This window comes from Plasmopara halstedii, assembly GCF_900000015.1.
Source record: "Plasmopara halstedii genome assembly, contig: Scaffold_658, whole genome shotgun sequence".
NCBI classification, from domain to species: domain Eukaryota; phylum Oomycota; class Peronosporomycetes; order Peronosporales; family Peronosporaceae; genus Plasmopara; species Plasmopara halstedii.
Window position 1 is genome coordinate 270,121 of NW_020187575.1, and position 17,561 is coordinate 287,681.

General features: G+C 45.7%; 4 protein-coding genes across 4 annotated transcripts; 2 read left to right on the plus strand and 2 right to left on the minus strand.

Annotated features, from left to right (window-relative positions):
* Positions 1 to 1,278: 1,278 nt before the first annotated feature.
* On the minus strand, positions 1,279 to 2,781 carry PHALS_13235 (hypothetical protein F442_08617; the record flags this gene model as incomplete). The annotated part of the gene is made up of 1 exon (XM_024728953.1): positions 1,279 to 2,781. The coding sequence occupies one exon, from the start codon at positions 2,779 to 2,781 to the stop codon at positions 1,279 to 1,281; it is 1,503 nt and encodes a 500-aa protein (XP_024579378.1).
* Positions 2,782 to 3,578: 797 nt separating this feature from the next.
* Positions 3,579 to 4,039, plus strand: PHALS_13236 (uncharacterized protein; the record flags this gene model as incomplete). Its single annotated transcript, XM_024728954.1, has 3 exons — positions 3,579 to 3,683; positions 3,747 to 3,831; positions 3,912 to 4,039. 3 exons carry the CDS (start codon positions 3,579 to 3,581, stop codon positions 4,037 to 4,039), a joined length of 318 nt encoding a protein of 105 aa, XP_024579379.1.
* A 16-nt stretch (positions 4,040 to 4,055) lies between these two features.
* Positions 4,056 to 4,577, plus strand: PHALS_14678 (uncharacterized protein). Its single transcript, XM_024728955.2, has one exon. The coding sequence runs from the start codon at positions 4,261 to 4,263 to the stop codon at positions 4,480 to 4,482; it is 222 nt and encodes a 73-aa protein (XP_024579380.1). The 5' UTR covers positions 4,056 to 4,260; the 3' UTR covers positions 4,483 to 4,577.
* A 2-nt stretch (positions 4,578 to 4,579) lies between these two features.
* On the minus strand, positions 4,580 to 5,233 carry PHALS_13237 (conserved hypothetical protein; the record flags this gene model as incomplete). The annotated part of the gene is made up of 1 exon (XM_024728956.1): positions 4,580 to 5,233. The coding sequence occupies one exon, from the start codon at positions 5,231 to 5,233 to the stop codon at positions 4,580 to 4,582; it is 654 nt and encodes a 217-aa protein (XP_024579381.1).
* Positions 5,234 to 17,561: the final 12,328 nt, after the last annotated feature.

Below are 17,561 nucleotides of genomic sequence, written 5' to 3' on the forward strand. Positions count from 1 at the left end.
TGGCCTTGTGCTACAAGATGTTGCACGCCCTCAGGGCCAAGCAAGGACATCAGCTTATTAAGTCCGTCCTGCATGTCCTAAGGCAAAAAAGAAAATTCCTCGATCCTCACAGAGGATCAGTCTGAACGACTCAAGTGTAGATTGACTACAAGTGCTACCAAGTGCAGCGAGGCTGCCGTAGCAAAAGGCTTGACGTACTTGAGGCCACAGACCTTTCGTTCTTTACAAGAATTAAGTATGAGTTAGCGTATCGCAATCCGCTTACTCTAAGAGTGATTATTGTCCCCCCCTTACGACTGCTAAGCTTGGAGATTGCTAACGCAACTCGCTCTTGATCTGATTGACGTAAGGCTGAATCCACATCTCGTGTACAATGAATTATTCTTTGCTCTGGCCTTTAAAGTCGTAGAAGCGGTCGTACTTCATAGACCTCTGCAAGATTTGGCAATGCTTCCCCCGGCACCTGCTCATAAATTTTCCGGAGGTGAATCACTAGCCCTTAGTAGATATAAATACCTTGAGGTTAAAGGTATACGCTTCCAAGTCTTGAATCACCATTTGCGCTAACCCTATTTGGTCAATTATAAGCAGAAGCTTTTTGAAAGTCTCTAGTCGACCCGGAATAATACAGGTTTACTATCTAAAATAAAATTGCGTTAGATGTGCCACTGTTAGAATACCACCACTCCATTTATTTATTTCGAAACCATGCACGTATTCCATGACGGTCTTTGGAGATAAAGAGGAAGGTTATTCCTACATGTACGCACCCGTATATTCGACCTATATCTGATTTGCGAGAACGAATTTGTTGATAAAAATTATATCCTCGGCAAATGTTGATCAGCTAATTAAGTCAAAGCTAGGCGCCATGCCATTATGATGACCATGATACTTGACTATTTAATAACGCATTTGTCTGTCTTCCTCGGTTATCTTTATTTTGTCTTTGCTCTTCCACATTCAAAGTGACGAGCTAATAGATCCGCATTCAAACAGTCTTCATTTTCTTCGTAATTTCAAGAAAAAGCATGTCAATTTTGTAAAATTATTTTTCTTACGTTAATCATCTTGTTAGGCTTCACATTTGCAGTTGCAGTGGGCATAATAACATTCTTTGCAATGTATTTTGATATGTCGTCTATAGCTTCAACAATTATATTGGAGTCATTCTTGTTGTTGACATCAAATAAGCAAAGTAAATGAAGCAAATTAGATGCATACTCCTTTGTACTCAATAATGATGTTGAACTAAATACCTTCTTGTCGCAATGATCGCTAATGGTTTGGAATCTTTACATGCTGATACGCGGCTCGCATTTCACGCATCTGGTCCTCAACCATGCCATCGATCGCAGCATTTTTCGCTTCTTTTGATGTTAAGCTACTTGCGCTGTCCAGAAAAATTCGTTCCCATTCACTCACTAGAGCATACAGTTGTTGACGTGCAGTCAAATGTCTTGCTTCAGCTTGAGAAAATTGGGCTCCTGTCATCTCAAACGGGCATTCCATGCGACGTTCCCCAAACGGTCCAACATAGACATCTGCTAAACGAGCTTTCATATAGTATACCGGTTGACTTTCCGGTTTGAAGTGCAAAATGCGGTCAGTATTCAAGTAAAACAGCGGAACATCCTTCCAGTTCGCTTGCTTGATTGGAAAAACCTGCGCCATATCGCCGCATAAAGTCGATTTGTTCTCACCATAGTCGAAATATTCTAACCCGACCGCCCCAATAGCATAATCAGAGAAAGAGTATTGGGATTCAGCTAATTCTGCAGCATAAAAGTACAACTCCTTGTCACCATATGACGGAGGTGAACCAATGTCACTAAGCGTCTTAAATGACCCAAGAATGGCAGTAGCGCGTGGTTGTTTCTTCTTGTTCCACAAAATAAGGGACGAGTCAACTTGATGTCCAGTTCGGAGATTCCACGAGTGACTACTGAGTAAATAATCACTCGGTTCAAATTGTAATTGGAGCGATACAGGATTTGGCAGGGTAGCTTTCGCACGCTCCAACGTAGGAAGAAAGCGAAAGGGCGTAGGATCAAAGCGTGCCATGTACCGATGCTGCGCTGAGACATTTCCAGATCCACCAATGCGTTCCGCCATGTAATAAATTTCGTGTGCGATGCGATCATTCATGATAAACGTGCCAGTGGCTTTGTATCTCGCTGTGTTCCATAATAGTGTTGGGCTAATGAAGTAGCTCGTATCAGCGTCGATCATCATCACTTCTTCAAATTTCGAATAAATGACTGAAATGATTTTAACATCGAATGATCGAAATTTAGCGTGGCATGCTGCAATATTTTCACAAAACAGTTTTTGAGCATCATTTCCCTCAATCGTTGCAGCCGCTGCCACCTCACATACGTCATAAATATGAATCAAACCAAAGGCTGCTTTTTGAGGAAGTAAACGTTGCATGTCAATTGATAAATCTCCACAATGTGGCAATTCAATCGAGACATTGACACCCATAGTCCGCAATTCGAGAATCAACGAGGCTGCCACTTTGACATTTGCGTCGTAAACGGGCATAACAATTCCTCTCGATTGTGACGTGTTTTGTGCAATATTGTGAAGCGTCTGAACAAATTGCAGCTTAGGGTCCGAATGGTTCTGCACGATGACTTGATCCACGCGGTGAAATGCGTGATTTGACGATGATGGCGTATTCCACACAAGTTCAAAATTCAGATGGATGGCCATGAAAGTAAGGGAAAGCAGCAGAACGATAGACCACACGCGCGGCGTGCAGCGCTGCTCTAACATGTTCATTATGTAACAAAGAAAGTGGACCACTGGTTTTTTTGTCACCACATCGTAATCACCGAGCAAAACAGTCGATTGCCCTCATGGCTATAAATTTAATAACGGTGTGATCACAATCTAGAAAATACTAGGTATAATGATAGGTTTTTTGAGCACGTCAGGATTTCATAATTTCGAGGTAGTATAATATGAACCTTAAATAAAGCTACAATGCCCTAAATGTAATATTATTCACTGGTTTGCTCAGTAAGAAATGAGTAATTCATTAGAAAAAAAAAAGATGGAGGTACCGGATATGTAATTCAAAATTGATCATTTTTCTCACTTAGCAAATATTGTGCTGACACCCAACGCCCAAGTCATACACACTCGAATGGCGAAAATCGACTCCATTTCTATACTCTAGTTTAATTTGCAGAACATAATGCCGAAGTATCTTGATATACTTAATTTTATCTTGTTGAAATGATTGACGCATTCATCATTTGATGTCGTATGCAGAAACTTCCTGAACAGCATAATTTAAGCTGCAATGAGCATTGTTCCATCCATCGGAACGAGCCGATCCGGCAGAAACATTTCTTCTCCGATCCAGTTAACAAATACAGGGCTAATGGTAGCACAGCCAAAAAATACGAACGAAACCCATTATATCGCTATGGCGAATAGCGAACGCTAAGACGATACTTGAGTACTGAGCTTAAATATCACAATAAGCAATAACTAGTACTTTGATATTCGTCCAGGTCTTATGGTGTGTATCACACAAATATACTGTGCGATGCCCAGTCGACGATATGTTCCTAAAGAGGAATGACGAGGGTCTGCAGCCAAAAGGCAATGAGGATTCGGCTCAGTTGCAGCAAATGCTTACATCCTGCATGATAAACCGGCAAATTTTGGTGATAATTTCGATTTAATATCACTGCTTGGACGTATACCCTGACTTTCGTTGTCATCGTTAGTGCTGCATTGCCGGAGTCTTGATCGGCATTCCTATCAGCATTAAGCGGAAGTCATACACACCATTTGCGATTCTGGGTGTCTTAGGTTTGCGGCAACGACTTTGCTAAACTAATGTTGGTCGGTAGTCGTGTAACTTTGAACGCTATTTCTTGTGCTGGTAACAGGCTCGTTCGTCGACTATTCGATTCCGTACACGACGGACTGCCGTATGATTCACAACGCGATGCAGTTAGCACTCCAGCAGGAGAAACAAAGAAATGAAGCGGCTCAGACAAATGAGAAAGAAATTTAAGTGTGTAAATGAATTTATCGCTTCATACATCATTGACACTTTATAATTTGCATACTTTGGTTTCCATAATACATTTCGAACTGTCAGAGCAATGTAGCAGGTAGCTAGTCTTCTTGTTTTTAATCTAAGAGCATCTACTACGATATCATTGTAAAAAGTCATCTGTGTTTTCTTGAGAGGTACCATCAGACTTGTATGAAGCGACATAAGGATGGCTTTGCATGCTCAAGGAAATCAGTACTAGCCTTCGCCTTGTTTGCTCTGTGCCTTTAAATATTACTATTGCGCCCAGTCCACTCGTCAGGACAGGCATGTTGTCATATAAAATTTATCGAGAACAGAACAAGAAAGAAAGAGATACTAATGCACCAACATCTTCTGCTGCAATTCACCAAAACATCATTCTGCAGCCTCTATCACCACTGGCCGATGGATGCCCTTAAGTATTTAGTTTGCTAGAGTACATGAATGAAGCTTTACCTTCGAATATAAATTAACATGGATCCAAGAGACAAATATCATTTCTCTTCATTTCCTTGATCACGCAGTCGGCACCGACGTGGACACGCTAAGTCCCATAGGTGGCAGAGAAAAGGAGATCGCTTTTTCTCTAATCTTCTTGCTCACATTATTCCCCACGTTTTTTACTGCTTGAGCTCTTCCAAAGAGCGCCTTGGGCACAGCCGCCGCTGCTGCCGCGGCTCTCTGTTTCTTTGCTCTGCCCACAGCACTTTTACATGACTCAGGCACTGCGGTTTGCAACACCATTTGTAAGGCCTTGAATTGTGTTTCAAAAAAGACTTCAAGTTCATCAGGTGCCAAACCTAGCATTTTGTGCTGCGGTTCGCCCCAATAATTGCGCTGCCACGCGTGGATGGCATTTCCCCACGCCTTGCGCTCGCCCCACGTGGGTGCACTCATCACCAATAAGATTGGCGCTCCATATACAAGTACTCTACCATCACGAATTCTTGACCGCTGTAATCTAACGGAAAAGCTGTATGGACAGCCGCGACCATCTTCGTCTGTAATGCCGCGCACTTTGAGCCTTGAACGTGAGAGAATGACCTCTCGAACCATCACACCACGATCTCGTCTTGTATAAAACTGCATCTTGCCTTCCCCGAGCACACAGTAGTAAATATGGCTACGGCGGCCCTCATCGTGCACTAGCAGAAAACCCTCCTTGGACATGTCCGCCCCTAGACTGGTGTGCTCAGACTCAGTGTTTTACGGGATGGGATGTATAATTTAAGAAATAATGTCAGGTTCAGTAAGCCTCTGCCTTTTACCCAATCACTGGCAAGCTGTCGGTGTTATAGTATAGTCCGGTATAAGACATATGTATTATTCTCAACTGCATGGAAATATGATAAAAGTATGATTCATGTGTAACATACATCTAAGCTTAGAGTGAAAGTCCATCGGAGCGATCGCCTCTAATACGGACTGTATCGCTGCCTCCTCCTCAGTCAATGCCACCAATGGCTCAAAGACTTCTCAAGAGAAGCCGTGGGATTAGTGCACGGGAACAGTGAACAATTCTCGTAAAAGTCAAAACATATTGTAATGGCTAAGTGTAGCTCATTACAATACCCTAGAATGAAAATGCATCAACGACTTGGTGCGGTGAGCGATTTTCGAAGTTCAGTGCCGTATACAGCGATAGCGCGATGGAGTGTGCAGAGTTCGATGGGGAGACGGGTTTTAGTCAGGAGCCATTGTGATCGAGGATCTGGCGGTCTCTACTGCTGATTTTTGAGAAATTTTAGCTTTGACAAAGGCTCAATAAAGTAAAATTGCTGGTGATGTTCCACGCCAAGAGATTTTCGCGAATATATCGCTTTTATCGGTATATAGATAAGAGACAGAGTCAAAAGAGAATTTGTATTGACTGGACGTCGAGCACGAGTTGCCACTAATGCAGTAGTTGCTGAGTTATGACATTTTTAGTGCTGCAAAAAACGCCCAAAAACGGCCAAGCGGACTGATCGTGAAAGAATGTACAGTGCTAAAACTGATAGTAGAAAAATTCTGATTTTATTACAACCGTGCACGAGTACTGGAGAGATTGGTCATCTTGACGCTAGAATAGTATTGGAAGAAAACACAGTCAGTGTTCCGGGGTACGTACTGTAGTATTGTTTACATACACCATTCATTTTTGCACAATACACTGTTGTGCAGTTATATGAAATTTACATTACTCTTTCGTGCGAATGTAAATATTTATCAACATCGAAGTATTGGTACATATGAAGTCCGTTTGTAAGAGGTCCGTGTTATGTAAGCTTCTAGTCGCGTGAGCTTAATTATATTATGAGATATGGTCAAACGTATATATTTAGTATTGGTGTATATAGTATACCTCCTTATTATGTCCTATTTTACAATAGTGTAGCAACATCGACAACTAGTTATGGTAGAGTATCTCAGTATAGCTCCTGGGTTAGGCGTGCGTGTCTAGTACCTGTGCGTTTATTGACTTTTAAAAGGCAAGTTTCTAATGTGCACTGCCCGGGAACCTCATTGCACATAATCCTACTCTAAAATCCATCCGCGACCGACTCATGATACGCCAAGTTATTTGATATTCTTCTGGGCCATCTAAACCAGTTTTGCTTAAGTTGAAAGTTCATCCAGACGGGATCACGGAACGTGTTGACGAAGGGTCAATTACGGTAATCGCTCGCTCGGAGGTGCTCACCAGCTATGCAAATGCGCTAGTGAGACACCTCAAGAAGCCCACCATGGGTGTCGACTGGGCAAAAATAAATAAATCTCAACCCGAGAGCGCTACGTTGAGCTTCCGAGCTTTGAGGCCGGAACAGAGACTATATCAGTCTGTTGATTAGTGAAGTTTAAATGGCCACAATTTTGCTCTGCTCCGAGTCAAAACAGCGTGTCGCGCCAAGCTAGAAAAGATCGCGCAGGGAGGGACATTGAGGTGTACTTTGTCTGTGAAAAATGCTCCTCTCACATCAGAAGATTTAAAGCAACATGTTTGCACCACCTAACCAAAGGTAGAGCTCATTCGGGATTCTTGCTCACCTATGAGTTGAAAACTAGTAATTACGCCCGGGAATTATGTAGTCTTGTCGCCGCAATGGTGATCGAACCTCTTGCAAAATACTAATCATCGTCGTGGAGAGGTTTCAAATTGGTGAAGTCCGCACCAAAACCTTCTGCAAATACCCTCTTATCTGAAAAGTAATTGGCATGCACTTAATACGGAATACATCTTCTGAACCGCAAGGATCAGAAGTTATAATGAAGGGCAATCTCTATCGCGACAGCATCGGTCACTTGATACACGGGTGAAGAGTACTCACCCCAGGAGCTTCAATGGTCCGCACGTTGGGCTGGTCACAAGGAAGCAGTAGTTTACAGTATAAAGGATGAGTTATTTCTTTCAACTTCACTTGAGAGCTGCAACTGCCTTGTCAGGTGCAAGAGAATCATTTCCCACGCTTTACCTGCTATGATCAGGATACACAGGCATTAAGCCGTTTTTGGCCGATGAACAAAGATATCCACAGCAAGCGGGATTTCTACCTGAAACTCAGTAGCGATACACCGAGGATCACGATAAAATACCTCCTTTTACTGCTTCTATCCAGCAAGCTTGATCCACCGCCTCTTTTGCCTTAAGGCTCTGCCCCACGCACTCCGCAATTTTATTGCTAGGCAGTTCGGCAACTGCACATGACCTGTCGTAGCTTCGTTCCCGCCTTACAAGCAAAACTACCTTCTTGCAAAAATGATTCAAAAGTCGACAAAGGCTTAGAGAGAAGTTCATTGCACCTTACCGTATTAATCCGATAAGTTTGTGGCTCATGGCGTTCCAACACCGCCAAAACTAAGGTGAGATCATACTTCAAATTTATGGGAAAGCTTCACGCTGTCAAAGTCGTTAGGCTTTACTTCAGATCTTAACAGAATCCATGACGTATGTACCGGTGTCCCCGTCGCAGGAATTTTAGATATCTTAACGTATTCGGCATCATTACTGCATCGACACACTGTCCACTATTTCTAACGGTTGCGCTATTTTTGGACTTTTCACGGCTCTCAATGCCCGACCTTTAATTTTGGACAACTTCGAGCATTAAATCCTTCTAGAGCGAGTAGCTTCTCAAAATGACGTTTCCCGCGATGAAACTGTCGGGCGACCATGCTTGACAGTCCGATTCTATGTAATTTCAGCAGAGTACAAATGGGGCACACAAAGAGTATATATTTTATATAGAAAAAGCATCTGCGAGTACCGCGGATCTCCTCAGTAGATAAGCGAAATTTTTCACCCTCTACAGCAGCACAAACGTCCATCGCGCTGGAAGATCATACTGAGATGAAATAATCATTCCTATGGTGTGATTGAATAGGAGTGCAGGACAACAAAGTCGCCAAAATTGAATGTTTGACAAGAGCTGTACATATCAGCCCTCCTGTATGAGCCCATTTAGAGCGCTTCTAAGTGTATAGAGGAGGATAGCTATCTTCAATGATTGACCTTACGTTCTATACCAGAACCAGTACGAGTGGAGTGGATCGCAACCCGCAACCTCCAAGAGTGCCCAGAGCCCTAATCAAAGCAAATGCACTCTATTTTTCAAAATTAAAACTGTAATTTATTGTTTAAGCTGCGGCAGAGCCGACAATATGTTAAACCTTAGAATGTCTTAATAAATAGCAACACCTAATTAATATGCATAACTACTGGCAGTCCCGCCAGGAAGTGGCATCGTGTTACGGTATAGCCACACAATAGTGTGATTAAACCAATTTGTGTAATCCAGCCTATGTACGGGCACACCATCTTGTATGACCCGCCCTTTCATACAAAAGTACGTGTAATCCCGTTACACAGCCCCCCACAAAATTGTGGAAACCCACAATTCACATTTAAATGTCGCCTCATATGAAGCTCGCGTGTCTGATACACCATTACGTCCCTAGGACCATCTTTGAACATTCTCTGCTCAATGAGCGTTGTGTATATGACACAAAAAACACCCAGCCTAGCACGTTCTGAGGGCGCCCGCGGATAAAGCCCTTCTTCTTCTTCATCTTCTTCTTTTTATGTACAGAGTGCATCTCCGGACACGACGTCCGAGGTTTCACGGGAAGCACATCCCAAGCCCTCGGCAACCAAGCGCCACCAACCGCGCCCGCCACGGGCGAAGGATGCTCTCGTCGAGAATTTGGAGGAAGTCGACTTCAATTCAGAAACTCCTTTCCCAGCATTGAAAGTCGAAGAGGATCGACGTCAGCTCAGCTCGAAACTTGCGGACACTGTGTCCGTTCCCTGACGTCTTCTGGGGACAGTGGTATTATTACCAATTGCCTCGACGAGGCACAGAAGCAGCAGCTGGAGGCTGCCCACACGGCGGCTCTCATGCGCTCGTATCCACGTTTAATTCTTGATCCTCGTGTTGAATACGGCTTCCGCTCGGCAGAACCCGCTACTGAAGCAAAATACGCGATCACTCAATCGTTAGGCATCTATGTAGTCGGCTCCCCGGCCACTACATAAGCTGAGCTTGATTAGCGGTAAGCTCTCCGAGTTCGCTTCTTAGAACCACAAGAAATTCCAATGAATCGGTTCCGCGCTCGACTTTGAGCTCAAAAGGAGGCGCTTCCGTACACACAGTGCGGACTATTCCTGTGGTGCTCGCCTCTGGCAAAACCGCTGCAAATTATGATGAGCTCTTTGAGCGATGGGTGCAGCGGCACCGGAAACGTTCTTCGCTGTCTACCTTACAGCGAAGCCACAGGGAAGTGGCAGTGCCATCCTGGAACTGAGTTTGCAAAACCCAAGGCGCAATGCCGAATTCTGAGAATTTCGCCCTGCGACACGTGTAGTAATCCATCCCCCTCCAGCGAGCTCTGTGGCTGCACACGGGTGAGTCTACAATCACAGCAGCAAAGGGCCATAATTTGAGCTCAGCTCACGGCCCTCCGGCTTTCCGGATTACTGCCGAGAAGCGCAGGCGTGCAACGAATAGAAGCGTCAGGATCCCTCTGATCACAAGCATCCACGACGTCTAGGCAGCCTTGTCAAAGTGGCACCTCAAACATTCGTCAGTTCGCGGAGTTTGGGTAACCCCGCCACTTCACGAGATATTGGATTTGACCCTGTCGACGATGTCGATCCACAAGGCGTTCCACGTGGTAGTAGATGCCACCATTTGCATCGAGAAGAGTCGGCGGCGAGCGATGACGACTTGGAAGATTGGCGTCGGGTTACCGGCGAAGATCTTCGAGAGTTGAAGGACAAGGTCTGTTACCATCAGCATTTCGCCAAGCATCTTTGCGAGATCGGGTAACACTGTGCGGAAGACCTCAAGAGCCTAGAGCACTTTGTGCATCGACTGCCCAACGTTGAGAATTATCGCGCTCTGTTGGAACGGCTCCAAGCCGTCGAGCAGACGAATACGTCATTTCGTGCGACGGTGGAAGCCTTGCGCCGTTGAAAATGGAAATTGTTGCACTCCTTGCTCAAAACCAGTTACTGGTTCAGCTTCTGGGTGGCCGAGCGTTTTTGGGCGCCGACCCGGCGCCAACGAATTTGCCTCGAATCCCGGTACGGCTTAAGCAAGCCCACATAAAACAGGGTGTGCATCTTCCTTGGAAGATTTAGCGTATAGGCAAGGCCTCGCATTACCATGATCTTAATATGTCCAATAAATGTAGACGGAGCCTTGCCTTAAAGACAGCAGAGGCTTCATGTGTAGGTTGTTAGCACTCATTTTAACCAGGTCTCCGGTCATTGTCTTCAATATTTCTTCTGCTTCTTCCGTCTGCACCTTCTTTCTGCATGTATTGCCTTCAGCCATCGCATCGCGAACGTGTCTTAGGCCACAGACTGCAAGTCATTGACTTCTTTAGGGACAGTGAGGGGTTGACATCAGCTAGCCGTTCGGCTATTCCTTACCCACCAATCCCTGAGCCATGGGATAGCGGCATCAGCGGGATCGAGGATTCAAAGGCCCGTTCACGAAGTACGGCGTGTAGACGCATGCACTACATTGTTCAGAGCAGTCTCTACGAGTGGCAGCATGGCGCTTCAGCGCTTCGGCGTCTCAGCGCTTACGCAGCGAAGTACGTCATCAACGACGCGGTTCACGCGCTCAGTCTGATCATCGGTCTGCGGATGGTTTGCTCTTGACATAGTAAACTTGGTGCCCAGCATCCTGAAGATATTCGCCCAAAATTTCCAGTGAAGCTTGGGTCTCTGTCATAGACAATTGACTCCGGGAGTTTATGTTGTCAAACGATACGAGCCACAAACAGCGTCGCTGCACCCACACCGCCGACGGTGTCCGGCAATATCACAAGATAAGCCATCTTGCTCAAACGGTCCACAGAGACCGCCACACCGCTGTTGGACGCCGAGCCCCTCGGCAGGCCAAACACAAACTCCAAACTTATGGGCTACCAACACCTGGACGGTACCGGTAAATCGGCCAGCGGCGCCGCCGTATTCGAAGAGGGATTCACACTCGGACACGTCTGACACGTGCGCACGTATTTGCTCCATTTGTTCAGCTTGGCCCACCAATAGCGGTAACTCAGCTGTACTTCGTCTCACGACCAAAATGACCATTAAGTGGGGTGTCGTGGGCCTCATGGAGAATACGGCTTTTTCAAATTCTAATCGTGAATAACCACAATTTGTGGCGTAGGCGTCGAATCCGTGTTATAATACAGCAACCCCTTATTAAACGAATATCGGTGTAATCGTGCGCGCAAACAGGCGGACAACATCTTGTCCGTGTTTTAAACCCCATGCTTTTGACAGCGCTACACACATATCATCACCCGTGTATGCGGCGCGGATCAAATCCGTCGCTGACGACGTCATTGTCGTGACACGATCAAGCTTATTATCTCGTCTGCGTGAAAAACGCATCAGCCAAATCATTTTGCTTTCCTGGCTTATACTTCACCTCGAAATCATGATCTGCAAAGAAATTCGAACCACCAGACCATCCTCTGCGAGAGGTGAGGCGACTGAGTCGCAGTGCGTATTGACGCCTGATCTGTGTGTCACAAAAGGCTTTGAGCGAAGCAGGTGCACCCTGAGCTTGACAGGTTGCAATTAATTTTTGACGTGGGCTGGGGTAGTTCCTCTCCGCAGCCTTAAGCTCGCGAGATTCGAACGCGATCACCTTATCTCGCCTCCGGCGTCTGTTTGCAGCAGTGCATCACCGATGGCAAAGTCCGACGCGTCACAGACGACGCTAACGGACTAACAATGCCAGTATTGGTGCATGAAGGATGCTGTTTTTGTCCCTGTCGAAAGCCTTCCGATGCTCGGTGTCCTAGCACCATTTCATATCTCTATGAAGTGGATTCGACAATGGCCGCTACACTAATGCAAGTAGTTGGCAAAGCCAAGCCCCTTGCGCAAGTCCTTCTAGTTTCTTAAAACCGACCACTCTCAAAGACCTTAGCCTTAGATGGGTTCGCTCGAAGGTCACGCTTCCCTATGAAGCACCCTGAAAAGAGAATTTCTTCCGCGTCGAAAACGCACTTAGCGGCAAAAGTGTACAGCTTTTCGTGTGCATGCACTCGAGCACCACTCTCAAATGGACGATGTGGTTCTCTTCATCTGTCCTCCCGTGCTTCGCACGACTGTGGACGAAGATGTCGTCGAAGTATGTTTGTACATACCTCCGATGAGGCCTGAACGATTGCGTTGAAATATTGCAGGCTCATTTGACAGCCTTTGGGGCATCACCAGCCACTCTTAAAGCATCCCGCTCAAAGTACTTGCCACTATCAGCGGAATATCACTTGCTGTCATCAGCAATTAGTAATACCCATCGACCAAGTCGAATGCACTGTACTTTGCAAAGCCAGCCATATTGTTCTATAGGATATACTTTCTGAACATCGGCGTTTGCGCCTGAGTGGAGGCAGCGTAGCTAATTATAGACGTGAGCGATACGCCACATGCCGTTCGGATTTCGGACACAAAACCTAGGTGTCGAATGGGGTGACTTGCTCTCGCGCACCATTCCTGCCTCGTATTTTGCACGTAAAAAGGCGTCAATGACGTCTCTGCTTTTTGGGCAGGGCCATTGCCGTATTACGCAGTGACTGGTTCCCGGAACCAGGTCAATCTCATGTCGCACACCTCGGTCCGGAGGTTAGACCGACAGCGGATCTTTGGAGACGACGTCTTCTAATTTTTTTACCAAAGAATAGTAAAGATCCGATGCATCCTTTAGAACCGACGATCCATTTCTTGCGTTCAGCACTTTCTTGGTGTCCTCCAGAACAGCTTCATCCAGAAGCGACGACGAGTTAATCTTCTGGGTTGGTCTATAATGACTACCTCGGCTTGATTGCCTGCCTTCAAGGCAACACCAAACCTTTCAAAGGACATCTCGTCAGAGCATCTACCACGGAAATAGCCTCCAGGGTGACGTCGCCACCTTTTTTTCCCGTCATACCATTGACAAGAGTGTTTAGCTGTGCGCTATCGTCTATAGCAGATACACCCTGCGTCTTGCAAATATCATACGGCTTCGCCGTTTCCTCTCAATAGTGGTGTTACGTCCCATCGAGACTAGTGGGAACACGCACCCGGCGTCGTCCAGTCCATCCACCATCGGAGCCTTGATGGTTCTAACAACATCCGACGAGGAGCTGCTTTTTGTCCAGTAGATGAGGTGCTACTCCACGCAGATCAGAAGTACCTTGCCCAAGATGCCTCGGACATCGTTCGACCATGCCACACATGGCATGCAGCAACTGCTTTGTAACGTGAGCTGTTCTCAGCGGGTAGAGAAGAGAGGAAATAAGAAGCACGCACATCACTAGGGCCTAGCCCTCGATTCCTCGGCCCTTGGTCGACTATGCCACTGTTGGCATGTAGCGACTGCCCCAATGCTTGAGCACTGCTCAATGGGCTACGTGCCACTCCGCGTTCAGCCCGCGGGCCAACCTCGGAACTCTTGTCCAAAACACCTCTGGTGTTTGACAGCTCGATCTCCGATATCCAGCACATTGACCATCCCGGTCCAGTGCCCACGCCAATAGCGCTTCTTCTTCCTAGCAGATGTGGGTTCATGTTTCACCAAAGCTCCACCAGGAGACGTGCACCAAGCGTTCAAGGTCTTCGATCTCCAATCAATCCATGGCTCATGGTGTTCCAACCTTGCCATACTCATATCTTGAATCTAACTCTCAGACTAAGCAGCGTTCCACGCTAACAAAGTCAAGAAACTTGACACCGAGGACCACGAGGACCCTCGGCACAGTGACACAAGTCCCCGTCGCTAAGCGAACAGAGACGGTGTCACTCAACCGCGCTTTTAGTGCCCCAACATACAGCTGACTTTCTTCGATCGTGGAGTGTCGAGCATAATCGCCCGACGTCCCGGAATCCGAAAGGAGGCAGTCCCACCTCGTAGTGGCTTCTTGTTGCGGTGTAGCCACACCATTGTGTGATGCAACCAACTCGTGTAATCTACACCTTTGTACGGTCACACCATCTTGTGTGATCTACCCTATACATAAAAGGGTACGTGTAACCCCGTTACATAGATGCAGCCAGGATTCTAGCGCAAACGCTAATTTAAAAAGAATGTGCTACAAATAGCATTGTCGACTGCACTTTTCGAAGTGGTTGATGGTTGTAATCAATTGCAGTTCACTGCGGTTGTCAATCCATAGGGAGTGCACTGGATGTAGCTGTTTATGACACAAAAACTGTTAAGCACTCCCGCGATGCTTAACTGATTGATAACATTGCCATGTAGGTCACAGTGTGACTAGATCCTGCTCAAGATATAATCATTTGTAGTCGTGCATAGATGTGGAGTAGCACATTAAACGTTTGCGGCTAGTGCTCAAGTGTACGCGTTTCAAGATAACTTCCGCAAATATCATCAAGTGCTTCTTTAGACCCGACGGGATTATCTTGCTATATGGGTCGGGAAGCATGGCGTGTGGGACCCGGCAATGATGGTGGTCAATATAGATTGGACAATACATCTATCTTAATAGGAGTGACTTGACCGGTCTAACATCTTGCACAGGTTTCGTGCGAAATAAGACGACATGACTCCATTCACCATCAATCCTTCAAAAATTTCATGGTTAAGAAGCTGGGGTGGAATCGGCGATTTCCAGGGCTGTAAAAATATATATAATGCGTGCCCAGATTCAGGCTCCTGAATACACATCAGCCCGCACATGCACTCTACGATGCTTTTTAAAGTTTGCAATAAGAAGCAATCGCGTCTGAGCCTTGTCAGCTTTAGTATAGCAAGGAAGGCACAGCTGCGCGTCCGCATCGTTGTTTATCATCCTGAGGCTTGTTGTATTACAGCACTGACTCAACGTGCGATGACTTTCAGAAGTTCAGAATACTGCACGACCCCTCGAGATTGCCACCTCAGAAGAGAAACAAAAAATATTAATTGATGGCAATTTAATGGTGTAAGTGGGCGAACACATAGAGCGCACGTACGAAACGTGCAAATCTTTATGATTCGTCTCGTGCATCAGTGCCTTTGGCTAGTCTGCCGATTTCAGCGGACCATAGTGTTTTACGGCCTTCAAAAAGCCGCGTTCGAAAATATTGGCATTGAATAAAAAATTGAGCAAAATTGCTCATCTCGCTGCTGCTAGCAATACTTTGACTGGTGAGAATACAGCCAGAATATTCTTTGACAATAAGTTTTACCAACAGGTGAACATTCTGGCGAATAGAGCTCACGCTTTCCAGCAAAGTTGAGACGAACTTTACACAAGGTGGTATTTACTCGGTTGCACATGTCAACCGTAAACCATGGGCAGACAGATTGTCTGACGAGACGCATTAATCGCGTTAGAGATGTTCTCTTTTGATTTTCGCCAAGAGACCGCAGTGCTACAGCGAGTTGCTCGTACTCACAGAGTAAGCGAAAATTAATGCAGCACATGACTCTCTCTACGTGTTTATTCATCTTTTTAATGGTGGGGTCGATCGAAAATTCCTTTGACAATTGCACGATGCAAATTTAGTAGGGGGGGTGATACACTTCAACTCGCTGATATTATCACGGCTATATTTCATAGCAAATCTTTTTTTCTGCCTTAATGAGATAAAGTGTCATGCTCCGAGTGCACGTAGCTATGTCGCTATAGCTGTGAGACAAATACATTTAAAGCAGCATGCTGAAGGGCTAACTTTTGATAACACTCCATTAGTCTGTCCAGGTCGTCGCGAAACAGGGATTGGGTTGTAGTCTTACCATTCCCCAAAAAAAGCAAACGCATACTGAATTCATGCGGACTTGCCTAAGTATTATCAGGATTCCGTTTTAAAGAGCCAGCCAGATAAGAAATGTTCTGGTGGAAAAAAAAGCAGCATCTTCACCATCCCCATAACCTGAACTACCCTCTGCCCAGGATTAGCGACGCGGTTCTAAGCCACTAAGAAGGCGTAATGTGATGGCAATGTTCAAAGGATGCATTCAAAACGTTGACCATAACACTTTCGACCGAACCCAGAATCTTAAGAAAGAGCCACATACCACTAGCTCGTGAGCGTTAGTCGTGAAAGAAAGTCTCTCACCGTTTCTGCTTGATGAGTATACGGTGTCTCGCGTTCACGTAGATTTGACTTTCAATTGTACACTTTTTATAATTAAATATTTCAAAATACTTAACGGGTATACCAAGGATCATTCCCGTATTCGTAGAACTCCACGAACTTATTGGGGTTTGAGATCCGACTTCAACAAAATTGCTTTGGAGTCATGATTCCTAACAACCAAGCGCACCCTTAGTCATTACTGTAACGGGATTACACATTCCTTGGTTACAGGGGTGTGTGTCACACCAGATGGGCATGGTGTGACCACACTCAAAGAAGAATACTGGATAGCCAGTAGTTATACATGTATTTAGACTTTACTATACATATTTAGAAAATCTATGCATTAAAAATTAGGCGGCTTTGTCGCAGATAAAAATGAATAAAAACAGTTTTTAATTTAAACCGAAGATTTAATAAGCCTTGGGTTCAGGCTGTAATTACTCTTCGAGTAAGCAGATTGTGATCCGCCAAACTCGTACTTGTTCTGAGTATAGAACAAAAGGTCGGTGACCTAACTCTTGCTTCCTCAAAGTGCAAAGCTACGGCAGCCCTGCTGCACTTGGTAGCACTTGAAGTCAATCTACACCTGAGTCATTCAAACTGATCCCCAGTGAGAATGGAACAAATTTCCATTTTGCCCCATGGCATGCAGGACGGGCTTAACAAGCTGGTGTCCTTGCTGGGCCCTGAGAGCATGCAACACCTTGCTGCGCAAGGCCCCGAGCTAATCGGTGCACGTCTAGAGGCGTTTTCAAATTACGAAAAAACGCGCTGCTTGAGCACCTGCAGCAGATGATGTTCATTTCGCGTCTATGACGCCACCGTCACTAACGGGTGACTTCCCCCGCCCTAAGCCACTCATGGTTAAGGTCTTTGAGGGGAAGGATAGAGAGAATCTCCTGCTCTGGGTGAGAGAGGTCG

What these genes read in the sequence shown, in the direction of transcription:
- PHALS_14678 (XM_024728955.2), top strand. Translation starts at nt 4,261, where the DNA reads ATGCTCAAGGAAATCAGTACTAGCCTTCGCCTTGTTTGCTCTGTGCCT.